Raw genomic sequence first — 26,612 nt, 5'->3', positions numbered from 1 at the left:
AGCTGCCTTGAACTTCAATCCAATATTTCCACACAGCATCGTTCTCAAGATGATTGTTCGCTGTTTTGGCGGCAAATTATACCATTTCATTCCGTAGATATTATCCGAGATCCTTTTAAATTTATCGTTAATTTTCTCACTGACGAAACAAATCATGTACATCTGAACTGCGACATGCAGAAGCGAGAATCCGATGGCATATTGTTGACGCAGTACCAAAAATGTTAGTCCAAAGACAATAAACGAACCCATAGCTGCAAATTCCATCAACAAGAAGAAAAAAGTGTACAAATCACTTAATATTGCGACATTCTGGATCAATTGTGAAACCATTGAAACAATTATCTTTGAACAATTTTCCATTTCTTCGTCAGAAATATCCTGTTTTTCATTAATTTCTTCGCCCAGCTTCTCAATTATGTCATTTATTATATCCAAGTATGACAAAAAATGCAAGACGATGGTTAAAAATATTCCAACAACCAATGATGAACAGAACGACAAAGATGTAGCGCATAACCATTGACCAATGACACTCGTCAAATAGTGACCTAAGGTCTCCTGAACTTCAAAAGGCAAGTAATAAGGCACAGGAAGTCTGTATTTCTGGTAAATGCTCTCCGGGAGGATCATCATGAACAGTCCAATGACCAAAGTAGCCAAAGTTGTATCAGCATGCAAGATGATTGGAGCCCATTTCAACATGAACTTCGTTCGACGGTACATCACAGCAACATGTTTCTTCGCTATGCGATATGTAGATTGACCAAACATCTCCAAATAACTCGCGGGATTGTAAATTTCGGCACACCAATCGATCAATTTGAGCACTTTTGACTTGTGATAATGCAACATCCCGAAAGTGATCCAAACAGAGTTGAAGATCAACTTTAAAATCACTTCAAGGACATGAAGAATTATTTGTCGTTGAGAAATTGTTCCGTAAGCGAAGATTAAAGACAGGAAATAGGCGAAAATGAAGAAAATAACAGGAGCCCATTGAACAAAGGTTCGTTTTTTGAAAACTTGAAAGATGAAAGAACCAGCAAGAAAATCCAACTTTTTAAGAGTTGCTTTTAAATTAGCAAAATCTGGATCTTCTTGAATTATCATCGTGATGGTTTGAAAGCTTTTTTCCAACTGATTGCTAATTTTCGTGGTTTTGAAGCATTTAATCTGTTCCGGAAGAAACGCATTGAAACCTTCTCCCATGAGAGCCGCATCACCTGTTGAAAGTTCACTGCATCGAACCAACCACAAGCAATGGTAAAATCCAATTTTTAAACTTTGACATTCAATAGCGCAGCACATTGACCATGCAATGCAATCGCAACAATACACCTCATAATAACAAAAAAAAAAAAACTAATCATGTTTTACTCGTAATGCAATTTAGGCATGGCCCGCATGAAACGTTTATTTATTACGTGAACACGTACCTCTTTTTTCAACCACAAATAATATCAATAAAGTAATGTTTTCTAATAACAATGCAGAGTGTTGCAGGAAAATCATGAGCAAAAGGGTGAACGTGATTTTTACGAAGAAATTTCGCTTTGGAGATATAGAGTTTTCGAGACACTCTATTGAGGCGATACAAGAAACTTTGAAAATTGAAGCGTACTTCAGGAAGAGGAAAAAAAGCAATCGCAATACAATAAAGTGCAAAAAGATTTACAATAATAATGGTGTGTTGTGTCTGTGCATGTTATTGTAGAATACTCGAAGCAAGCGATCTTTGTGTGTGCAAAAGTTGTTGGCAAATATCGTATATGAATGAAACGGAGTCATTAAGAAGTCATGTAAGTGTATTTTATTTAAAAAAAAATAATAACATAAAATTTAAATTAAATTAAATTATTTTTATTTATTAATTAATTAATTAACTTTTTTTTAATAATTAATTTATTTTTTTTTAATAAAATTTTAAAATATTATTTCAATTAAATTTATTTTTAATTAATTAATTAAAATTATTAAAGAAATTTATTTTTTAAAATTATATTTAGTTATTTTCTTTATTATTATTTTTTATTTTTAATTAATTAATTATTTTTTTATTAGATTTATTTTTATTAAATTAAAAATATTAAAGAAATTTATTTTTTTTAAATGATTTTTATTTTTTTTTAATTATAATTTTTGCAAAAAAAAGTTAAATTAAATTTTTACTTTTTACTAAATTTATTTTAAATATTAATTTAATTAATTTTTTTCATAAATTTGTTTAAAATTAATAATCAATTTAAAATCAAAAAAAATAATCAATATTAATAAATTAATTTAAAATAATATTTTTTTATTTTTTCATTTGATTATTTTACCAATTTCATAAAAAAGACAATTATCTCCAATAAAACGCATATTTTTTAAATATCTAAACTGTAAAAATGAACTGAAAAAATAATAAAATCAAGTAAACGTGTTTAAAGTGTGCAAATTGAACAAAATATACAATTAAGAGCACTGTCTTTTTTAATGCTAATAGAAAAAAAAAATGTTCAGTTGTCTGTCTGTCTTTTAATAATTAAAAAAGTTTTAAAGATTAAAAAAAATAAATATTAAAATTTATTAATTTAAAAATTAATGAGTTTATTAATTTGAAAATTAAATTAATTTTAAAAATTAAAATAATGAATTAAAAATTATATTATTTTTTATAAATTAATTTTTTTTTAAATTATCACTTTTATTTAAAAAATTATTTTTTATCAAACTTATATAAATTAAAAATCTTAAAAAATAATTCAATTAAAATTTTTTATTTAATAATAAAATTAAAAATTGTCAAATTAAAAAAAAAATACGAGAATAAAAAAAATTGAAAATATTTTTTTTTTATATTTTAAAATAATCAGAAATTCATCAAAGAAAAATTTTTAATTTTATTTTAACAAAAAGCGCTCAATTAACAAAACTTTTATCATGAAATCTAAAACTTAACTACTCGTCTTAGTCCGTATTTTATTATTATATTATTATATTATTCCGTATTGTGTTCATTTCTTTCAAAACTAATATTCAACAACACAAAAAAATCGAAGAAAAAACAAGAAAAATATTATATAAAATAAATTTTGCTCTGTACAACATCACGCTTCTGCTGTTTACTGTTCGCGTACTTGCAGTTGGCATTTCAAAGCACATCACGGTTGCAACGATTGCATTTATTATTATTTTTTTTGTGTGCATTTTCATAGAGTAACATTATTATTGTTCATTATTAATTTCCTAGTTTGCTTTTTTTTTTTGCACTTTGTATCTTTTGTTTTTTTTCACTGCGTTTCTGCTCGAATCAAATGAGCGTGAAAATGTCACGATTTACAAATAAAATATATATTGCGATAGTTTTTTTTCAGGCATTGAGGATGCATGTGGTTTGGCATCGGGGTGTGAGTTATCGAGTTAATGGAAAAAAACCAGAAATTTAACATGATTTAGATGGAGCAAAAATATCGAATTTAACCACAAAATGTTATTTGGGCCGCTCTTAACCTTTGAACCGCGTTATTGTAGTAGTTGTTGTTTGATTAGTTCCAGACCTTCGCCACACGGAATGTCTATGGCTTCGTTTCGTATTGCCTTGCTACGCCACGCCATTCAGTTAATTAGACCTAATGGAACATTTTCAATTTTTCGATTTAATCATTAATAATAAATTACTGTAAGAGGAGAACTATTAACAGATGACTTTTCGGTTGTGTGGAACAAAAAAAAAAGAAAAAACAATACAAATTAATTTTTGAAATAAACCACAAACTCACATGGAATTTAATGAGGGAGGAGGTCACGAGGGGAGTCTTTGATTAAAAACTACATAATTGCTTTCGGTACATTTCGAGTAAGTTACGAGCCAGATTGCTCAAAAGGTTCTGTGTCGTTGCACGTCACGACAAGACACACACATGCAATTAAACGAATGAGAACAAATTCGAAAATAATTAAATTAAACAATGACTTCGACAAGACGACGTTAACTTACGAAAATTTAATGATTGTATGTTGCTCTTGTCGAACAAGCTGATGGGAGGAGACGATAATTTATAATAATTTTATTCTCTAATAATGAGTTTGCTCATAATTTCCATTGTTCAAATACGAGCGTTCGGGATGTGGGCGAAGAACGTGTTCTGATCATGATCTGAATTTACTTTATATATCAATTAGTTCTGTCTTTATGCGCTAGTTAATGTTTAGTTTTGCAAATCATGTAAGTCAAAACTTGACATTTTTAACCTTGGAAAAAAATTTTTTTTTTTTTTAAAAAAATATTACAAAAAATTGCTCAGCTGAGCGAATAAATTATTTAATCAAAATAAGATGAAAATAATTGAGTTTAAGAGAGTGATGATAATAAAATATTTAATTGAAATGAATGACCCCCCTACTGATTCTTTCTGCAAGAAACGGAATAAAAACCGTAAAAACAGGCGTCAAATGTCTCATCTGGATGATATGTGTCACTGCCATCGTCGTCGTCGTTATTAACATGAATTAAAAGATTTCTTCGTTGTTTTATTGTTTTTTTGTAGAAAACTTTTTTTTCTTTTTTTTTTTTGCCATGGATATTAAATAGAAGTGTTTGTTGCAGACACAAAATAAATACACAAAGTTGTTGTTGTGTGGAGAATTTTTTTCCTCGTTTAATTAAGTAATGAGGATGGAAGAAAAAATGGAAAAAATGGGCTCATGCTGTGTCGCAGATAATAGCAATAATAGTATTATAATGGAGAAAATAATTAATTTGTTTGCGTCAGGGTGACTCTGAGTATTTTTTTTATTTATTTATTTTTATTAATTTAAATATTTTGAAATAAATTAATTTTTAATTAATTAATTTAATTTATTATTAATTAATTTATTTTTATTTAATTATTAAAATTAGTATTGTTAAATTATTAAAAAAATTAATTGTTTATAATTTTTCAAATTATTTTTTTTTTATATATTTAAAAAAAAATCTGAAAATTTCGTTAAACGTCAAAAAAAACAAAGAAGTTGAGAAAATAGTTTAAATTTTTAATTTTTTAAATAAATAATGAATTAAAATGAATTAAAATAATTAAAAAAAATATATTTTTTTTTCTTCAAATATTAGTTTTTCATTCTAATATTTTTAATATTCTAAAAAAAAGTTTTTAAATAGAAATAAAAAATTTTTTTATAGCTTATTCATGAAATTAATTTTTAAAAATATTTTTTAAGGTTTTTTTTTAATAATTAAATAATTCTTTTTTTATTATTTATTTTTTAAATATTTTTTTAATTTTATTTATTTAATTTTATTTTTATAATTATTTCCATAATTTTGAAATAAAAAAATTTTTTTTTTAAATTTTAATTAATAATTTTTAAAAATATTTATTTAAAAATAAAATTTTTTTAAAAATTATTTTTTTTTAAATATTTATTTTTTATTAAAAATTATGGTATATTTTATTAAAATCAAAATTAAATTAAATAATTTAATAAAAAATTTTTTTTCAAAAATAAAAAAAAATTATTAAAATTGACTAACAAAAAAAAAATTATAATCAAAAGAAATATTTAATTAAAAATTTAATAAAAAAAATTATTTTAAATAATATTGAATTTTTTTCTGAAATTTTTTGGTACACCCTAATTGTCATATTTTTTGCTTGTAATAATTAAATATGCCAAAATTAATGGATGTCCTCGTTTTTATTTTCTCATTCTTCCTATACCTACTGCGTTCTTCTACTATTTATTTATGTTTTCCGTATCTATTTAATAATTCACACAACAACTGTTTTGTTCTCATTTTCACTCTTATTATTTATGAAAGTACACAAAAAAAAAATTCTGTGCGTATCACATAAAAATAATTTAATAAAACAGGAAAAAAAGATAATTAAATCACATAATGAGACACAAGACAAGAATCTGTCGCATGTTTTTTGTGACAATTTAATTTTTGTTTTTTTTTTTGGAGGCAAAAATACTTTGAACTGATGATAAATGAAAATTTCCCCAAAACGAAGAATTTCTCTCATTAAAACTCGCTATAAATAACGAGAGAAAAAATCTCCCATGCAGTGAATTTGAGTCATCATTAGTCAGTCATTCAGTCGCAATATTGTCCCACAAATGCATTCAACTCGCACTTCCTTTGTTGTTTGCGTGATCTTTTGTTGCTTGCGGATTTTCTATTCATTTGGCACGATCACCGCACTTTCCCTTCGCGCAGCATATTCATGTCAAATTTCTGTTTCGACGATCAAATAACAGATTTCCATGTTTACGACAAAAACAACAAATGAAACACTTCATCATCATCATCATCGTCGGAAATTTTTTGTAAATAAATAGAGAAAAAGTTGTCGCAAATGCACGGTTTCAATTTCGATCAAAACATAAATTATAAATTAAATGAATAATAATGGCATGTTCTAGATAAATATATGCGAGCGACTGATATAATGCGTTCAACTACAATTAATTAATGACATAGCGCGAGAGCGGAGAGCAGAGTTGACCGGAATAATGTTACGTTACAGTTCAATTCATTGATGAATGTAATTAAAATGAGATTACAAAATGAAATTGTGAAGCGAATTTGACAGTCATGCTGCTTCATTTGGGAGTTTTAAAGTGATTTTAGGCAGTTTTGTTTAAAGAGAAATTTTTTTAAATTTATTTTTATTGAATTTAATTGACATTTAATGCGAATTTAATGATTTAAATTGAAAAATTATTAAATTCACCACCATCCTTGAGAGATTTGGGGACGCGGAGGAGCTTGATGTTGGATGACTTTGATCACATGAGGAGGCTAAAAAATTTTTATTTATTAAAAAAAATAAAATTTAATTTTTATTTATTAAAAAATTAAAAACAAATTTTTATTTATAAAAAAAAAATAAAAATTTATCAAAAAATAAATTTTATTTAATAATTTTTTTTAATAAATTTTAAAATTAAATTAATTTTTTTTAAATAAATTTTTTATTTAATAAATTTAAAAAGATTATTTTCTACTTTAAAAAATTATTTTTTTTAAATTAAATTATTATTTATTAAATTATTTTTTTTTTAAATAATTTAATTTTATTTTTGTTTTAAAATATTTAAAATTTAATTTAATTTTATTTTATTTTAATAAAATTATTTTTTAATTTTTTTTTAAATAATTAAATTTATTTTATATATAAACAATTAAAATTTAATTTTTATATATATTTTTTTTTAAATTTTAAAAATTAAATTTTGATTTTTAGATGTCAAAAAACTCACCGGCAATGGAGGAGCTTGATGCACAGGCTTCAATTGAACTTGATAAATTTGCTGCGGCGGCTGTGGCGGAGCTTGTTCGAGATTTACATGAACAATTTGTGGCTGAAAAAATAATTTTTTATTAATTTTGTCTCATTTTTCATTAAAACAAAGATCTTACGGGAGGATAATGAACTGGAGGTTGCGGCGGAGGAACAACAATTTTAAACACTTGTGGCTGAGGAGCCCATCCATGACCTCCGGGACGAGCAAAGGCAACATTAGCTACAAATGCGAACACGAAAAATTGATAAAAATTTCATTTTTTTGTATTTTTGTTTGAACTTTCAACTGAAACTGATGAAAAATGTCAAAAATTGCACCTTTTATATGCAACTAAAAAATATTTTCTTGACTCATTTTTTCCTAAAAATTTTTTGCTGTCACAAGTCCCTGAATTTTTGCGGTTTTTTGACTTGTCACAAAAATTCCCCAAAAAAAAAATTAATTAGTCTTCATTTTGATAAAAATTTGACAGACTCATTTTTTCAACGTTTTATTAAATTTTTGATGACTGTCTATCCGTTTATTGTTTATTCACGAGCATAAAACACGAAAGACGAGCCTTTAACAAAACTTTCTAAATATAGAGTTAGGTCAAAAGTGCATGTTTTGTATGCAAATTGGACGATATTGCTTCATTAAGCTTCTATTGTTGTGCTTGCAAAAAACATAGATGTTTGTTTAGATGATGTTGATTGTTCTTGTTGTTGCTTGTTTTAATTTTCAAGAAAACAAGACATGTTCTTGTTCAATAATAAATATTTGCATTCTCTTTAGGTGTGGAAAATTTGTTAAAGTCAAGGATAATAAGAACAGGAAATTATCAAAGTTCGAGATGTTTGGTAAGTTTAATTATATATTTTTAAAAATTTTTTATTATTAATTAATTTTTTTTTAATTTAAAAAAAATATTTTTTATTTATTTATTATTTTAAAAAAAAATTATTTAAAAAATTATTATTTTTTTAAATAATAAATTAAATAGTGATTTAAAATAAATAATGAAAATGCATAAAAAAACTTTCAAAGAAAAATTAAAATAATTTATTAAAAATATATACAATAAAAAAATATTATTTTGAAGCTTTTTACATTTTAATATTAATAAAAACATAAATGAACAGATGAGCAATTTTCAATAAACCAATAATTTTTGAGAAAATTTTTAAATTATTTAATTAAGGATTTTAAATTATTTTTTTAAAATATTTTTTAAGTTATTGATATTTTTTTAAAAATATTTTTTATTTGTTCGTAAAATTTAATTATAAATTATTTAATTAAATTTATTATTTTTTAATTATAATTTAATATTAATCATTTTTATTCATAATTTAATATTTATTTTTTTCTATATTTTTTTATTTAATTAAAAATTTAATTTTTATTTTTTTTTTAAACATTTTGTATCAAAAAATAATAATTTTACATTTTTATCAATTTTTTAAATATATTTTTCGATAAATTTTTTCAATATTTTACCTTAAAATTCTAAAAATAATTAAAAATTTTTGAAATAAAATTTGAAAATATTAAACTAAAAATTAAAAATTAACTTTAAAATAACTTTAAAATTAACGAAAAATTAACTTTTAATAATTTTAATTTTTTTTTATTATAAAACAAAAAAAAATCATTAAAAAAAATAAATTACTAACCTAAGCACGACTTCATATTTTTTTTTATCTCATTTCTTCATCTCCTTCAAAGGCCATTTACCTGCCAAATCGCACAAAATTTACACCTTGTAACACATATTCGAACTTTACGTCTATATTAATTTATCATTAACGCCACCATTTACACCGAATTTGCATAAATCTTTGGACAGTTTAACGTGATTGATGATGTGTGGTTGTCAAATTATTATCATCATCATTTCGTCTTACATCGTTGGACTCCTCTCGCATGCAATTAGCGTAAATTTCATCCTTCACGTGATTGACGTGCATTTTGTTCACGCAGAAAGCCTTAAATTTTAATGAAAATTGATTCGAATTGATTGAAACCCGAAATGAAATGCAAACAATTTCCAAGAATTACTTACGTGCTGTTACTTCCGTGATAAAAACTTCGAGGAATCGAGCATGTGTGCCATAAAACTAATGATGCATTAAAATTTTGGTGTTTATGAGCAAAATATTTATTCGTTCATGCTCCAATGAGCCATGGAACAGACCGAAATTGCGGTTTTAAGTAAGTTTTGAGCAATATTTCCGAGATGTTATTTTAAAATAATAAAGAAAACGTGCCTCAAAAGTAATTTATCAAAGAAAAATTCGTAATTTATGTAAAAATTAACCTTTTCCCAATTAGTGCGACAAAAGAAACCGTTGAATTTCCGGAATAACTTGAATATTTTATGTGTCTGCGGTGCGATACTTTGCGAAATATGTTACGTCCCTTCCTTAATTTCCCTTATTTCCCGGAAAAATGTTACACACAGCGGTATTTAAAGCACAAAACATTCCATTTTCCATTAAACGCAAAATAATTCAATCAAAAAATATTTTCTTTGATTAAATTAGGATATAATTATTGGAGGTAAGGCGGAAATTTGGAGAAATTTTGCCTCATTGAAATTACATTTAATTGAAATTTGATGGAATTTGCGAGAAAGTAATTTCCTGTTTTTGTTGGTCCTTGACGGGAAGTCGAATAATTGACAAATATTAGTGGGACACAGCAACAGGATATTAGAAAATATTTAATAAATTGACAAATAATTGATTTTTTAAAAGAAATTTTGCATCTGCCGAGATTTCTCTGTAGGTCAGAGTAGCGGAAATTTTTTTGGCAACGGTCAATGTTGTTGATGTTATTTATCGCTTTGTTTATTTACAAGTTGCTGTAAATTATTCAAAAATAACCGCATTTTTACATAAATTTAAGATGAAAGACCTTCTCTCAGTTTGATTGAAAAAAATATGCAAAAAATATAAAAAATGCAAAAACTGTAATTTTTTTTTTTTGAAATTTTTGACGTTCATCTTTTGTCTTTTTTCGGAAGGATGTATAAATTTGTCTTTTTAACAATGAATCATTTTTTGATTTTTACAAGGATTAATGTAAATAATAGGCAACGTTAGATTTAAAAACCATCTTTGCAGTTATTCGATCGTTAAGTCTCGCGTTGTCCGGTAATATTTTCGCATCGAAGAAAATATTCCGCGAAAAAAATGAAGATTTTTACAGTTTTGTTCGCGTTCGGAGTGATTTCCAGTTGTACGGGAATATTTTTTAGTAAGCCAAAGCCCGTGGTTTATATTGATCATGGACCGCCTGTGATTTGGGGACCTCCGCCTCCAATTTATCATCATCCTCCGCCAATTTATCACGCTCCGCCGCCCGTTTATTATCATCATCCGCCGCCGCCGCCGCCCGTGATTTATCATCATCCTCCGCCAGCTCCTGTTTATTGGGCACCTCCAAAGCCGAAAATTGTTTATGTGCCTCCTCCTCCGGTAAGTTTTTAAATTTTTATTTACGATTTTTGTGTTTTTTAATTGATTTTTTAAAATTTTAGCCTCCTCCTCCTCCGCCAGCGCCGACTTACGTGTTGAAAGTTCCTGCTCCTCCTCCAGTAAGTTAAATAAAAGTTGAAAAATAATATTTTCAGGCCTTAAAGCAATTTAAAGTGAAAATTCAATTAATAATTGCATAGATTTTCAATTCAAGCGAAAGTCTCAGTTCAAATTGATTTTTTTCCTAAAAAAAATTTAAGTTATTTTTATTACATGAGTATAATTTATAAAGAATTAAAAAAAAAAGATTTTTTCACATTTTAATTATTTTTCAAAAAAAAAAGAAAAAACAAAATATTTTTAAAAAAATTAAAAATCAAATGATGAAAATAAAAGTGCTTTATGGTTTTTAACATCTAAAATCAATTAATTAAAAAAATCATTAAGTTATTTATACTTACTTAAAATTAATCAAATTTTTCTTGTAGCCTCCTCCTCCTCCAGCGCCAATTGTTTATTTGAAGCAAGATCCTCCTCCAGTAAGTATTTCTTATTTTCTTATTTTAGAAAAAATAAAATTTTTTAAATAATTTTTTTTTAATTTACAGCCTCCTCCTCCAGCTCCTGCTCCAATTATTATCAAACAAAAGCCTCATGTAAGTTTTTATAATTCATTTTGTACTTATTCCTTCAATTTTGATTTTAAAAAATTAAATAAAAAAAATTAATTAAAAAATTATAATAAAAAAATATAGAAATAAAAATATAATAATAAAATATAATTTTAAAATTAAAAAAAATTTAATTTATTTTTTTTATCAAATTAACTTAAAATATTTAAATCATTTTTTTACTTTTAAATATTTTAATTTATTGAATTATTTTTTTGTAAATTCCATTTTATTTTTTAAAAACCAAGAAGAGAAGAAAAAATATAAATAATAAATTTAAATTATTAATTTAATAATTAAATTAATTAATTAAATTAAATTATTTATTTTTAAAAATAAATATTTAAAAAATATAAAAAATTTTAAAATTATTTTGAGAATAATAATTTTGTAAATTAAAAAAAAAATAATTTTTATGAATAAAATTTATAAAATTTCTTTTACTTTTAGCCACCGCCTCCTCCAGCTCCTGCTCCTATTGTTGTCGTTAAGCAAGATAATCCTGTAAGTCAATAAATTTAAATTAAATCTTTTTTTTTTCTAATAAATATAATTCAATTTAGCCTCCTCCCCCGCCTCCTGCTCCGCCAAAAATCGTTTTTGTTAGCCAAGAACAAGTATGTTTAATTAAATTTTTTTTATTTAATTCAATAAATTTTAATTTTTTTTTGTCTTTTAGGCTCCTTTACCTCCTCCAGAGCCCGAAGCTTGGCCTCAAGGATTCACGGTTAAAGTAAAGGAAGAAAATCCCGGAGGTTGGCAACCAGAACCAAATCCCGGCGGTTGGCAATAAATTTATGCCAATTTATAGGAATTCACTAAATAGTCAAAAGAAAAAAAAATTAGTTAAAATTAGCAATTTAGTTTAAAATAAATGAATATTGTTGAATATAATAAATATGATTTTATGAAGAAAATTAAAATTTATTGTTATTGTTACTAAGTTGGATTGATATAGAGGTAATTTATTGAAATTTCTTCATTAATTGTCTTTCTAACGTCAAATTTATATCTTTTTAATTGTTGTTTATTGCAAATTAGTGTCTTGTCATATGTTCGTACATAAATTGGGAAGGTACCATTTTTTGGCAACAACTTTAAGGTAAAATGGAATTTCCTTCCTAAAAATATATTAAAGCTGTCAAAGTTTAATTATTAGTTTTAATATAAAAGTTTAAAATTTTAGAATATGCAATAAAAAATTATTTAGGATAGTTTTGTTATAAAAAAGGCGTCTCCATATTGTAGTTTTTTTTTATAAAATTATTTTTGAGAAAAAAAATTTAATAATAATATTTTTATTATTTATTTATTATTTTTTTTTTATATTTAATATATTTTTAAAAGATCTTTTATTTAATTATTTTTTTTTAAATTTTTATTTTAATTTATTTTTTAAATATTTCACTAAATTAATTAAATTAAATTATTTTTTATTAATAATATTAATCACAATGTTACTAAAAATTCTTAAAATTAATAAAAGGAAAATAAAAAATAATTTACTCACTTACAGAATTTATTTTACATAAGCAAATCATAAATAAAAACATATTGAATCATAAAAAATCAAAATTTTGTTATTTTGTTATTAATACTTTGTTATTTTCGATAAGTTAAATGTTTTGTAGCTTCTATATTTTTATCAAATTTTAAAAATGAAGATGTCAAATTTTCGATTGCATACATATTGATCTCGTTTCTCTTGTTTTAACTTTACTTCGTTTACATTTTTTGCATATTTTCAATGACCAGTTCCATTATTTATGTTAAGTTTCTGTCGAATCTGTTCGAATCTCTGCAAAATATCGCAACTTTTGCACACAAACATGCGTACGTTGTCTAAGAGCTTCCTGATGATCAACCTTAAGGTTGTCTGCTAAAAAATTTTTTTTTGATGAGTATAAAAAGAAACGTCGAGCGATAAGATCATATCAGTTTGCTTACATCGTTTGTTGTAACAAAACAAAAGGAATATCATGAAACTTTTAGTCGTTTTTTGCGCTCTTCTTGCTGTTGCAAGCTGCAGACCCGGAGGATCTCATGGCGGCGGCGGCGGCGGACAAGCTCCCCAAGTTATTGTCATCAAGAAAGGCGGCGGCGGCGGAGGTCCTCCTCCTCCCCCGCCCCCAGTCGTAATTGTTCTTAAAGAAGGCGGCGGCGGCGGTGCTCCTCCCCCGCCTCCTCCTCCCCAAGTTATTGTCATTAAGAAAGGCGGCGGCGGCGGCGGAGCTCCTGCAGGGCCTCCTCCACAAATCGTTCATGTCACAAGTAAGATCCTTGAAAAATTGATTCTTAAATTTTAAAACTAACTTTTATTTTTTTTTTCTTAAAGCTTCCCAAGCCGGAGCTGGAGCTGGCGCAGGATCAGGCGGATGGTAGATCATGAATTTAAAAATGAATTTCCAAAGACGAATCTTTTCGAATGTTAAAAATATTGAGCTTTTATTAAAAATTATATGAACCAAAAATAAACAAAAAATTATAGAAAAAAAATTTTTGATCTTAATTTTTTTTTTCGAAATAAACCCCTGAATGTATGGAATAAATTTAATTTTCAAAAAAAAAAATTATTCTAATTCATTACCTTATTCTCAACTTTCTTATATTTATTTCTGAGTCGGTTTAAAAATTTTCCAAAGAGATTCGGAAAAATTTAAGCTATTCTGTTCCAAAATGTTATCGAGCTAATCTCATAAGACCCCATAAATTATGCAATCAACGAAATTTTCAAATGAATGATACATGATACGGTATGCAATGAGTATTACATTCTATAATGTGGAAATTTTCTTAATTTTCCACGAATTTTTCCATTAATCATCTTAATATTTTTTTGTATTTTTCTTCCTTTACCTTTTTTTAAGCTTTTTTGAAATGTTGAAAAATTTTTTGTTTTAATTTTTTTTCTTTTGATATTTTCCTAAAGTTCTAAATAATAATTAAATTAAAACTAAAAAATAATTTTTTAAATTTCAAAATTATCTTTAAATAAAAAAAAATAATTTTAGAGAAAAAGATTAAAAATGTATTAAATTCATTTATTTCATATAAAAAATTTAATTGTTTTATTTTTTAAGAATTTTTATCATTATTCCAATATTTTTATTAATTTCGAAAAAAAATATTTTTCGTAGTTTTGGAAGTTTGCCTAAAAAAAAATAAAAAAAAATGCTTATTAAACTTATCAAAAAAAAAAAAAAAAAAAAAAAAAAAAAAAAAAAAAAAAAAAAAAAAAAAAAAATTGAGTATTTTTTTTTTCTTCTAAAATTCAAAGAAAGTACTTATTATTTAAAAAAAAAAATTTTTTTCAATAATACTTGACATTGAACACTTCAAACTAAAACTCTCGTAGAATTAATTCCTAAAACTTCCCTTGAACTAAACATTTTGTTCCTTCCATAAAAAACATGTTTTTATTATTTTCGCATATTTTATCTCACTTCCGCAACGATTATCAAAATTTGACCGATTTTGCAATCTATACCAAAAAACCCGTTGATTAATTAATAGATTAGCAAGAACCAGAATCCGGTCAAATTTGAATACATAACAATACGGGTCATCAATGCCGGCTGCTAAAATATATAAGAAAAGGATTTTGTTCTCTGCAAATCATTCTATCTTTAGTCTCGAACAAAGCTAGATAAGCAAAAATGAAATTTTTAATCGTTCTCGTTGCAATTGTTGCTGTAGCAACTGCTGTTCCAACGTTCGGCGGCGGCGGCGGCGGAGATAAGAAAAAGGGACCTGAAATCATCATTGTTCAACCTCCTCCTCCTCCTCCCCCAGCTCCAGCGGTAAGTTTGAAAAAATAATGAAAATTATTTGAAAAAAAATTAAATAATTTTTTTCTTATTTTTTATAGGGTCCTCCTCCTGTAAGTTAAAGAATGATATGGAAAAAAGCACGAAATCAAGGAAAATTTTACAGAGTTGAAATTTTAACAATTAATTTTACTTTTTAGGCACCTCCAGGCCCAATCATCGTCTTAGCTGGAGGCGGCGGCGGCGGCGTAAGTATTTGAATAATTTTTATTTGAAAATTTTTGTTTAAAAAAAATTGCTTAACTTATTTTTTGTAAGAAGTTAAAACCTTTATACAATTTTTAAATATTTTTAAATTATTTCAAAATAATCAAAATTAAATTATTTTTCATTTGATCTTCTAATTTTTAATATTTTATATCGAAATTTTTAAATTCCTAATTTTTTGTTTTGAAAATTTTAAATTTTTTAACTTTGAATTTTTATAAAATTTTGAATTTTTTTTCATTGATTTACTAAAAATTCTTCTTTTATCGATAGGCTCCTCCCCCACCCCCTCCATCAGGCGGCGGCGGTCCACAAGTTATTGTCATTAGCGGAGCATCTGCCGGAGCTGGCGCTGGATCAGGCGGCGGCGGCGGCGGTTGGTAAATAATGCCATCGTCATCTCCAATGTTTTGTTGAATTAAGAAAAAAAAATCGCCAAATAAAAAAAAATATTAGAAATAAACAAGTTTTTTTTATATCGCTTCCTCCTTGCAAAAAAAAAATCTTTAGAACTCGTTATTAATTAATTTGATAAAACTAATCAATATTTTTCGCATCTTTTGATCTTTGTTCCTTGAATAATCGTGCGAGTGTCTCGTTCTGATATAAAGAGAATTTTTTGTTCTGATCAAGTTATTCCTTCGTTAGACACAGTCAAAGTAGGTCAACATGAAATTTTTAGTTGTTTTCGTCACGTTAGTTGCTTTCGCAGCTGCTGTTCCAACTCTTGGCGGCGGCGGCGGAGGAGATGACAAAGAAGGCCCAAAGGTTTTGTATTTGTATCCAGAATCTCCTGTAAGTTTTTAAAAAATTTAAATTGAAAAAAAAAAATTTTTTTTTCTAATTTTTTTTTTATTTTATAGCCTGCTCCTCCTCCAGCTCCTGCTCCTGCTCCAGCTGTAAGTTTTATTTTTTAATAAATTAAAATTAGTTATTTTAAAACTTGTAAGTTAAAGTCTTTTGAAAAAAGAATAGATTTTCGATAATGATGTTTTAAAAATTTAGAAAAAAAATAAATTTTTAATAAAAAAAATAATTTAGTGTCATTTAAATTTAAAATATTTTTTTCATATTTTTTATTTTATTAAAAATTATTTTTTTTTTGAATATTTAATGTTAATTTAATTTCAAAAAATAATTTTTTATAAAATAAAAAATATAATAAAATATTTAAAATATAAATTAATATTAAATAATTAAAAAAAAATATAAAAAAAAACTTAAAAATTTTATATTATAAAAAATTATTTAAATATTTAAAAAAAATAAATATATTTAATTTTTGATTTTTTTTTTGTCTAACAATTTAAAGAAATTTTTTATTTTTAATTCAAGCTTAGAGAATTTTTTTTCAATTTGTGCAAACTTGAACCTTAAAAATTTAATGCAAAAAAAAATTAATAATCATATTTAAAATTTTAGCAAGGGGGAGGCGCTCCTCAAGTCTATGTGATTCAAGCAGGCGGAGGCGGCGGCGGCGGAAGCCCTGTAAGTTTTTATTAATTAAATCAATAATTTTTTTTTAAAATTAATAAAAAAAAATCTCTTTTAGCCCCCTCAACCACAAGGAGGCGGCGGCGGCGGTCCTCAAATCATCATTATCTAAATTTGATCAACGAAAACTGATAATTTGGCTTTAACGGATTGACGCACTAATCTACGCTTGATTTTAATAAATAAGAATTTTCTAGAATAAAACTTGATTTTTTTTTGTTTTTGATAAATTCAATGAAGGCTGATGAAACTTTACAAAATATTTCATTTATTTACATAATTATTTTTTTTCTACCTTTTATTAAAATTTTTGATTTTTTTTTCATATTAAATATTTTATTTAACCAAATTACAAAATTCAGTCTGGAAAGATCTTTTAAAATTAAGTTGGCCTGACAAATGTTGATGTCATTAATATTAATAGCGTATATTTTGCGTATTATGATTTACACGCACCTTTGCGTAGATTTTATTTTTATATTTTTGAAAAAAAAAAACTAGAAATCTAAAACCGGATTATAATAGACGCCAAAGTTACTTTTGCACGATTTTTGGAGATTATGTTTTTTTTTACAAAAATATTGCAAAAAACAATAAATTAAGGCTTTAAATTTTGTAAACTGGTTTCTTCATGGAAATATACTCGTCGTTGGATCTTTACAAAATTTTAAAAAATAATTTATGGATTTAATGTTAATAAAGTTACAAGATTCTTGTTTTTGCCTAAATTCTATTTTCAATTCTTCTGCGTAATATTCGTACTTTTTTATTTATGATACGTTATCTCGTTAAGAATATTTCAAGTCATTATCGTTACGTTGTTTTTGGACCTTTTTCTCCCAATTCTGATATAAAATAGGACCGAAGTTCTCGACTTGAAAATCATTTCGGTTTTGATCATTGTCGAAGTTACATTCATAAAAATGAAATTCTTGTTCGTTCTTGTAGCATTATTTGCTTTTGCAGCAGCTGTTCCTACCTTCGGCGGCGGCGGCGGCGGAGACAAGAAAAAGGGCCCTGAAATCATTGTTGTTCAAGCTCCTCCTCCCCCTCCTCCTCCAGCTCCAGCTCAATCTGTAAGTATTATTTGTGAAAGAAAAGTGATACAAATTTTCAATTAAAAATTTGAAAGAAAAAAAAATTTTCATCAATTTTTATTAAAAAAAAAAAAAATTGAAATTATATCAATTTAATAAAAAAAATTTAATTTAAAAAAAATTAATTTAATCGAAATAACAAAATAAATATTTAGATTTTTTTAATTAAAAGAAAAAGAATTAAATTTTAATAAATAAATTTAAATTAATTACATAAATATTTTTTTTTAAATAAATTTAAATTAATTAAATAAATAAATTTTAATTGAATTAACATTAAATTAATTTTTTTAAATATTTTATATTAATTAAATTTTAAATGTATTTTCAATTTTTTTTTATTAAAAAGGGCGGTGCTGCTCCTCAAATCTATGTTATCCAACAAGGAGGTCAAGGCGGTCAAGGTTCTCATCCTCCTCCAGTAAGTATTTTTAACATTAAAAATTTTTAAAAAATTATTATAATTTTTTTTTTTATTATTATTTAGCCCCCACAAGGAGGTCATGGAGGTCATTCAAGTCCTCCAGTTTACGTCATTCAATGTAAGTAATTTTAATTTTTATTTTATTAAAAATTCTAAATTATTTTTTTTTCTTTCACAAATAGTGTAAATAACAAAATTTGACGTCAACTTTGATAATGGCAACGATTTTTTTCATTTTGGACACGCGAAGAAATAATTGATAGATTTTTGTGAAATGGTTAAACTTTAATTTAATAAAATAATTTTTAAAAAATTAAAAAAAAATTTTAGTTATTTTTTTTTCTCATTTAATCTCAAAATTTATGTCATAAAATTATTCTTTTCATCATGAGATCAAGAAAGTTTTTTTTTATTTCTAATTGGAAACCAGTTTTGTCTATCTACCTACCAGAATTTGCAAAATCCTTCACCTAACTCAACTTTTGCTTTTTTTTTATAAAATATCGATAATGGATTTTTTTCTTCGACTGTCAATTACTATGTTAATATTCATTAATTAAAAAAACGAAAAAAAAAAATATAAACCTAGACAATTTTAACATTTCAAGTCTGTCAATATTTGCATTTTTAATGCTCAAACGCACACACATGGTTTCATTTTGCAGCAGCGAAATTGATGCAAACTCTAATGCTCATTGACTTCAAGTTCCAGTTTTGTTGCATTTTACACGCGAAAAGTCGCGTAGACAACGATCGACATTAATAATGCAATTTTTCGTTTTAAATCAAGGCACCTTGAATAATATTCGCAAAAATGTGATCTCCTTTAAAAATTAATGAATTTTTGATTGTTTTCATGCAAATTTTGCACGTTGTTGTTGGTGTTTTTTCTTTTTTTTTTTTTCGCAAAAGTGTAGGATTTGTGTTAATGGCAAACGCGAAAAAAATGCATTTATTCCTTAATAGTTTTGGGTTTGTTTTGTCTCGCAAAAATACCATTTGAAGGTCAATGGTAGCGACGATTTGTCGCGTCGTATGGTCATGACATTTGATGCGTTTTTGCAATGTCTATGGCTTTTGCATGGCTTTTCTACGGGATAGTTTGATACCTGCCAAAGTTGAATAAATACCAAAGCGATTGTTGGAAACAGCATCATTGTCTTCTCTTCAGTCAATTCATCCAAAGCTACCTTATTGTTTTGTGAAAACTAACAAATCAAGCAACTCAAAAAAATGAAATTCTTCGTTCTCTGTTCTTTGTTTGCCGTTGCCATGGCTGGGCAATATGGCGGAGGCTCAAGCGGCGGTCAACAATACCAAGTTTCCGTTTCATCATCAGGAGCTGGATCTCACGGAGGTGCCGCTGCAGCCCCTCAACAAGCTCCCTTAGCTCGTAAGTGTCTCAATTTTCACTTTAAATTTCTTTCGAAAGATCAAAGTGAAATTTGAAGACTTATCAAAAAATTTTTACTTTAACAGCTCAAATCATCCGTGTTATCCAAGAACAACGTGCTGATGCCAACGAACCAGGACGTAAGTGAAAAAAATATTTTTTCTTGAATAGTTTCAAAAATTTATGATTTTTATAGCACCACAAATCATTGAAGTCATTAAAACTGGAGTCCGCCCCCCAAAACCAAGAGTAAGTTTTTTTTTCTATTTTTTTTATGATTTTCGACTAACATTGCTTTTCTTTCATTTTTACAGCCAATTATTCTCTTGTCTCAACCCCCAAGAACCCCCAAACCCGGTCCAATTATTGTCAAGGTCAAGGAACAATTGGCTCCTCCTACTCCTCCAGCTCCCATTGTTGTCAAGCTTAAGGATAACGGACCTCCCCCACCACCCCCAGCTCCCATCCGTGTCCATCTCCAAGAAAAAGATAACCAACAACAACAACAACAAGCTGCTTCTCATGCTGGTGCTTCTGCTGGAGGTCAAGATATCGCTCAAGCTGCTGCTGTAGCTGCTGCTCAAGCCGCTGCTCTTGCCGGAGGTAAATGATCATCGCTCAAAAATTAAATCGAATTTCATTCAACTTTTTTTTTCTCAAAAGGTGCCCAAGGCGGTGCTGCTGCTGCTGCTCCCCAACTTGCTGCTCAAGCTGCTGCTGCTGCTGCCCAACAAGTCATTGTCCAAGTTCAAGATGGCGGCGCTTCTCACGGAGGTGCTTCCCATGGCGCATCTGATGGCTTCCAAGCTGCTGCCGTTGCTGCTGTTCAATCTGCCGCTGGAGGTCCATACCACTAAATCCAGAAGCAAATTCGATTGCTCATTACCAAAAATGTTTTACTTTCGCAACGCATTGATCCTTTGCAGTGCGCTCTTTGCTTGAATTGTTAACTTTCCATTATTTTTGTTGAATAATTGTTGAAGTTTTGTTTTCACATTTATAAATTTGTTGAATATATTCGTAAAAAAATAAAAAATTATTAAAAAATAATTAATTTATTTTCTACATTCTTTGAACAAAATCTTACAAACAAGGTAAACTGATAAGATCCTGCTCAAAAAAATATTTTCAACTCCATTTAGTAACCTATTTTAAAGCTAAGATCTTATCCATTTGGAGCAAGATTTGACAAAAATGGCTTTGACACAGCTTTTTTGCTCTTGATTTAGTTTTTAAAACAAAACTATGTCAAAGGAAAAATTTTTTTTCAGTTTCAATTTTTTGGCAGTTTTGAGTTATAAAATGATTAAAAATGATAAATTAGAGCCCTCTGACAAATTTTTATCCATTTGGAACAAAATTTGACAAAAATTGCTTTGACACAGTTTTTGACATAGTTTTTTTGCTCTTGATTTAGTTTTCAAAACAAAACTGTGTCAAAGAAAAAAAATTTTTTTAGTTTCAATTTTTTGGCAGTTTTGAGTTAGAAAATGATTAAAAATGATAAATTAGAGCCCTCTGACAAATTTTTATCCATTTGGAACAAAATTTGACAAAAATTGCTTTGACACAGTTTTTGACATAGTTTTTTTGCTCTTGATTTAGTTTTCAAAACAAAACTATGTCAAAGAAAAAAAATTTTTTTAGTTTCAATTTTTTGGCAGTTTTGAGTTATAAAATGATTAAAAATGATAAATTAGAGCCCTCTGACAAATTTTTATCCATTTGACAAAAATTGCTTTGACACAGTTTTTGACATAGTTTTTTTTACTCTTGATTTAGTTTTCAAAACAAAACTATGTCAAAGAAAAAAAATTTTTTTAGTTTCAATTTTTTGGCAGTTTTGAGTTAGAAAATGATTAAAAATGATAAATTAGAGCCCTCTGACAAATTTTATCCATTTTGAGCAAGATTTGACAAAAATGGCTTTGACACAGTTTTTTTGCTCTTGATTTAGTTTTTAAAACAAAACTGTGTCAAAGAAAAAAATATTTTTCAATTTCAATTTTTTGGCAATTTTGAGTTAGAAAATGATTAAAAATGATAAATTAGAGCCCTTTGACAAATTTTCATCCATTTGGAGCAAGATTTGACAAAAATGGCTTTGACACAGTTTTTGACACAGTTTTTTTGCTCTTGATTTAGTTTTCAAAACAAAACTATGTCAAAGAAAAAATTTTTTTTCAGTTTCAATTTTTTGGCAGTTTTGAGTTAGAAAATGATTAAAAATGATAAATTAGAGCCCTCTGACAAATTTTTATCCATTTGGAGCAAGATTTGACAAAAATGGCTTTGACACAGTTTTTGACACAGTTTTTTTGCTCTTGATTTAGTTTTTAAAACAAAACTATGTCAAAGAAAAAAATTTTTTTCAGTTTCAATTTTTTGGCAGTTTTGAGTTAGAAAATGATTAAAAATGATAAATTAGAGCCCTCTGACAAATTTTTATCCATTTGGAGCAAGATTTGACAAAAATGGCTTTGACACAGTTTTTGACACAGTTTTTTTGCTCTTGATTTAGTTTTCAAAACAAAACTATGTCAAAGAAAAAAATTTTTTTCAGTTTCAATTTTTTGGCAGTTTTGAGTTAGAAAATGATTAAAAATGATAAATTAGAGCCCTCTGACAAATTTTTATCCATTTGGAGCAAGATTTGACAAAAATGGCTTTGACACAGTTTTTGACACAGTTTTTTTGCTCTTGATTTAGTTTTTAAAACAAAACTATGTCAAAGAAAAAATTTTTTTTCAGTTTCAATTTTTTGGCAGTTTTGAGTTAGAAAATGATTAAAAATGATAAATTAGAGCCCTCTGACAAATTTTTATCCATTTGGAGCAAGATTTGACAAAAATTGCTTTGACACAGTTTTTGACACAGTTTTTTTGCTCTTGATTTAGTTTTCAAAACAAAACTATGTCAAAGAAAAAAAATTTTTTCAGTTTCAATTTTTTGGCAGTTTTGAGTTAGAAAATAAAATGATTAAAAATGATAAATTAGAGCCCTCTGACAAATTTTTATCCATTTGGAGCAAGATTTGACAAAAATGGCTTTGACACAGTTTTTGACACAGTTTTTTTGCTCTTGATTTAGTTTTCAAAACAAAACTATGTCAAAGAAAAAAAATTTTTTTCAGTTTCAATTTTTTGGCAGTTTTGAGTTAGAAAATGATTAAAAATGATAAATTAGAGCCCTCTGACAAATTTTTATCCATTTGGAGCAAGATTTGACAAAAATTGCTTTGACACAGTTTTTGACACAGTTTTTTTGCTCTTGATTTAGTTTTCAAAACAAAACTATGTCAAAGAAAAAAATTTTTTCAGTTTCAATTTTTTGGCAGTTTTGAGTTAGAAAATGATTAAAAATGATAAATTAGAGCCCTCTGACAAATTTTTATCCATTTGGAGCAAGATTTGACAAAAATGGCTTTGACACAGTTTTTGACACAGTTTTTTTGCTCTTGATTTAGTTTTCAAAACAAAACTATGTCAAAGAAAAAAATTTTTTTCAGTTTCAATTTTTTGACAGTTTTGAGTTAGAAAATGATTAAAAATGATAAATTAGAGCCCTCTGACAAATTTTTATCCATTTGGAGCAAGATTTGACAAAAATGGCTTTGACACAGTTTTTGACACAGTTTTTTTGCTCTTGATTTAGTTTTTAAAACAAAACTATGTCAAAGAAAAAAATATTTTTCAGTTTCAATTTTTTGGCAGTTTTGAGTTAGAAAATGATTAAAAATGATAAATTAGAGCCCTCTGACAAATTTTTATCCATTTGGAGCAAGATTTGACAAAAATGGCTTTGACACAGTTTTTGACACAGTTTTTTTGCTCTTGATTTAGTTTTCAAAACAAAACTATGTCAAAGAAAAAATTTTTTTTCAGTTTCAATTTTTTGACAGTTTTGAGTTAGAAAATGATTAAAAATGATAAATTAGAGCCCTCTGACAAATTCTTATCCATTTAGAGCAAGATTTGACAAAAATGGCTTTGACACAGTTTTTGACACAGTTTTTTTGCTCTTGATTTAGTTTTTAAAACAAAACTATGTCAAAGAAAAAAATTTTTTCAATTTCAATTTTTTGGCAGTTTTGAGTTAGAAAATGATTAAAAATGATAAATTAGAGCCCTCTGACAAATTTTTATCCATTTGGAGCAAGATTTGACAAAAATGGCTTTGACACAGTTTTTGACATAGTTTTTTCAGTTTCAATTTTTTGGCAATTTTGAGTTAGAAAATGATTAAAAATGATAAATTAGAGCCCTCTGATAAATTTCTATCCATTTGGAGCAAGATAAATTTTATAACTGGAAGTGAATATTAAGTCCTTTCTCACATATTTTTTGATCACATTTGCTCCATAACGCTTTTTTAAATAAAAACTAAAAAACGTTATGAGGCCTATAACGCTTTTTTCAATGAATATGAAATATCGTTATGAACGTTGCAAGTCAATTTTCAATCCATTTTTGATCGACTTCAAGCCTTTTAAAGATAATAAAAAAATTGATTTTTTTAATAATTTTTTTTATTTATGAATGTATGTAACAATTTTTATTCTCAGAAAGAATAAATACAACAAATATATAACAATATAACAAGTAATAAAGGGAAAATTACATAATTTAGCTAGCAGTGCATTGTCGCAGAATTGCAATGCATCGTGTGAAAAGAAAGTTTTGATAGTGCGTTTTTGGTAGATGATCATTGTTCTTCGAAAATTTAGTGTTGTTGAGTGACGATTGTTTGGACAGCAGCAACAGCAGCAGCTTGAGAACCATCTTGGCCTCCATGTGATCCGCCATATCCTCCTTGTGAGCCTCCCAAAGCAGCAGCTTGAGCAGCGGCAATGGCAGCAGCTTGAGCAGCACCCGAATCACCTCCGCCATATCCGCCTGAGCCTCCGCCTTGAGCAAGAGCAGCTTGAACAGCAGCTACAGCAGCAGCTTGTGAAGCATCTTGACCGCCGCCATATCCTCCGGCGCCTCCTTGTAAAGCAGCAGCTTGAGCAGCAGCAATAGCAGCGGCTTGAGCAGCTCCATTATCGCCGCCTCCGTATCCTCCTTGACCGCCGCCTTGAGCGAGAGCAGCTTGAACCGCAGCTACGGCAGCAGCTTGAGCAACATCTTGACCTCCAGCAGAAGCGCCAGCATGAGCACCGCCGCCATGTCCGCCTTGTTGAGCTTCCTTTTCTTGGAGATGAACACGGATGGGAGCAGGGGGAGGAGGAGGAGGACCGTTATCCTTGAGCTTGACAATAATGGGAGCTGGAGGAGTGGGAGGAGCCAATTGTTCCTTGACTTTGACAATAATTGGACCGGGTTTGGGTGTTCTTGGGGGTTGTTGCAAAAGAATAATTGGCTAAAAAGAAAAAAAAATATTATAATTAGTAAGTATATTCTATTTTAGAGTATCTTTTCTTTTTTTTAAATAATTTAAATTTTTTTAAAATGAATTTTGAAATTAAAAAAAAAATCGAAAAAAAAATTAAAATATGAAAAATATATAAAATATTTGAATTTGAATTAAAATTGAATTTAAAAAAAAATAAAATTTTAAAAAATTTAAAAAAAATATTTTTGATAAAAAATTTTAAAATAATATTTTTAATAAAAAAATGTAAAAAAATTTTTTGATAAAAAATTAAAAAAAAAATATTTTTAATAAAAAAATTAAAAAAAAAATATTTTTGATAAAAAATTTCAAAATAATATTATTGAAAAAAAATTAAAAAAAATATTTTTGATAAAAAAATTTTGAAAAATATTTTTGATAATTATTAAATATTTTTGAAAAATTTTTTGTCTAAAAAAATGTGACTGCTAAAGATTTTTTTAAGAAACTTTTTTTGCTAAAAAAAAATTTTTTTTTCTTTTATACTTACTCTTGGCTTGGGGGGACGTCCTCCAGTTTTGATAACTTCAATAATTTGTGGAGCTATTTTAAAAAATTAAAATCCCATTTAAACCTTTTTTTTTAAATTTCAGAAATTCAATCACTCACGTCCTGGTTGATTGGCATCAGCACGTTGTTCTTGGATAACACGGATAATTTGAGGTCCAGCGCTTGCGCCAGCTCCAGCAGAGGCATGTGAATGGCCTCCGCCGCCGCCGCCGCCTCCGCCAAGAGGAACGACGATGACTTGAGCTTGACCGCCGCCGCCGCCGCCACCGCCGTGATGTTGACCCGCCATCGCAACGGCGAATAAGGTACAAAGAACGAAGAATTTCATCGTAATTTTTGGTATTATTTAGCGAAGGTAATACACAACAATAGATGAAGATAGCTTTGTAGGATTAGCTTTGTATGATTGAAGCGAAGAGAAGACAATGATACCGTTTCGCTGGATCGCGTTGCTTTTTATTCAACTTTTGCAGGTAACAAAAATCGCCAAATTCGCCAAAAATATTTCGTATATTGCAACAATATGCAAACGCATCGCATAATCGCATTTGTTACGAAAGAAAGCACAAAAGAGAGATGCGAGAAAGTACACCTACATGAATATTTATAAACACTTTAACGTCGTCTATTATGAAATTTCGATAAAAATACGCTTCACAAAAATTTTTTTCTACAATTTTTCATTCTAATTCCCGAAATTTTTGATAATTTTCAAGAAATCCATGCAAAATTCCTCAAAATCTTACGTATTGTCGAACAAAAAACTGGATATTCATGATAATTTATTTAAATGGGCGAAACGAGCATTTCTTTTCGCGTTTTTTGCGTAAAAGTT

The 26,612-nt window shown here is 27.1% G+C and overlaps 3 protein-coding genes across 3 annotated transcripts; 2 read left to right on the top strand and 1 right to left on the bottom strand.

The window, feature by feature from the left end:
• The first annotated feature begins 10,475 nt into the window (after window positions 1-10,475).
• On the top strand, window positions 10,476-12,224 carry LOC134837228 (uncharacterized). Its single transcript, XM_063852597.1, has 7 exons — window positions 10,476-10,760; window positions 10,823-10,879; window positions 11,249-11,299; window positions 11,369-11,416; window positions 11,882-11,935; window positions 11,995-12,048; window positions 12,111-12,224. Exons 1-7 carry the CDS (start codon window positions 10,476-10,478, stop codon window positions 12,222-12,224), a joined length of 663 nt encoding a protein of 220 aa, XP_063708667.1.
• Window positions 12,225-13,410: 1,186 nt separating this feature from the next.
• Window positions 13,411-13,813, top strand: LOC134837227 (actin nucleation-promoting factor WAS-like). The gene is made up of 2 exons (XM_063852595.1): window positions 13,411-13,702; window positions 13,767-13,813. The coding sequence occupies exons 1-2, from the start codon at window positions 13,411-13,413 to the stop codon at window positions 13,811-13,813; spliced, it is 339 nt and encodes a 112-aa protein (XP_063708665.1).
• A 10,782-nt stretch (window positions 13,814-24,595) lies between these two features.
• LOC134837226 (circumsporozoite protein-like) lies at window positions 24,596-26,066 on the bottom strand. The gene is made up of 3 exons (XM_063852594.1): window positions 25,877-26,066; window positions 25,758-25,810; window positions 24,596-25,234 (listed from the first exon to the last, which is right to left on the bottom strand). Exons 1-3 carry the CDS (start codon window positions 26,064-26,066, stop codon window positions 24,596-24,598), a joined length of 882 nt encoding a protein of 293 aa, XP_063708664.1.
• Between the last annotated feature and the right edge of the window lie 546 nt (window positions 26,067-26,612).

This window comes from Culicoides brevitarsis, chromosome 1, assembly GCF_036172545.1.
Source record: "Culicoides brevitarsis isolate CSIRO-B50_1 chromosome 1, AGI_CSIRO_Cbre_v1, whole genome shotgun sequence".
Taxonomy (NCBI): Eukaryota; Metazoa; Arthropoda; class Insecta; order Diptera; family Ceratopogonidae; genus Culicoides; species Culicoides brevitarsis.
This window is presented reverse-complemented; position numbering and strand designations above follow the sequence as displayed.

Excerpts from the sequence above, each read along its gene's own strand:
- LOC134837228 (XM_063852597.1), top strand. The coding sequence starts at position 10,476 with ATGAAGATTTTTACAGTTTTGTTCGCGTTCGGAGTGATTTCCAGTTGT. Across the intron at positions 10,880-11,248 it reads AAGTTCCTGCTCCTCCTCCA|CCTCCTCCTCCTCCAGCGCC; the intron begins GTAAGTTAAATA and ends TTTTTCTTGTAG. Across the intron at positions 12,049-12,110 it reads TTTTTGTTAGCCAAGAACAA|GCTCCTTTACCTCCTCCAGA; the intron begins GTATGTTTAATT and ends TTTGTCTTTTAG.
- LOC134837226 (XM_063852594.1), bottom strand. The coding sequence starts at position 26,066 with ATGGCGGGTCAACATCACGGCGGTGGCGGCGGCGGCGGCGGTCAAGCT. Across the intron at positions 25,811-25,876 it reads TGATGCCAATCAACCAGGAC|CTCCACAAATTATTGAAGTT; the intron begins GTGAGTGATTGA and ends TTTTTAAAATAG. Across the intron at positions 25,235-25,757 it reads GACGTCCCCCCAAGCCAAGA|CCAATTATTCTTTTGCAACA; the intron begins GTAAGTATAAAA and ends TTTTCTTTTTAG.
- LOC134837227 (XM_063852595.1), top strand. The coding sequence starts at position 13,411 with ATGAAACTTTTAGTCGTTTTTTGCGCTCTTCTTGCTGTTGCAAGCTGC. Across the intron at positions 13,703-13,766 it reads ACAAATCGTTCATGTCACAA|CTTCCCAAGCCGGAGCTGGA; the intron begins GTAAGATCCTTG and ends TTTTTCTTAAAG.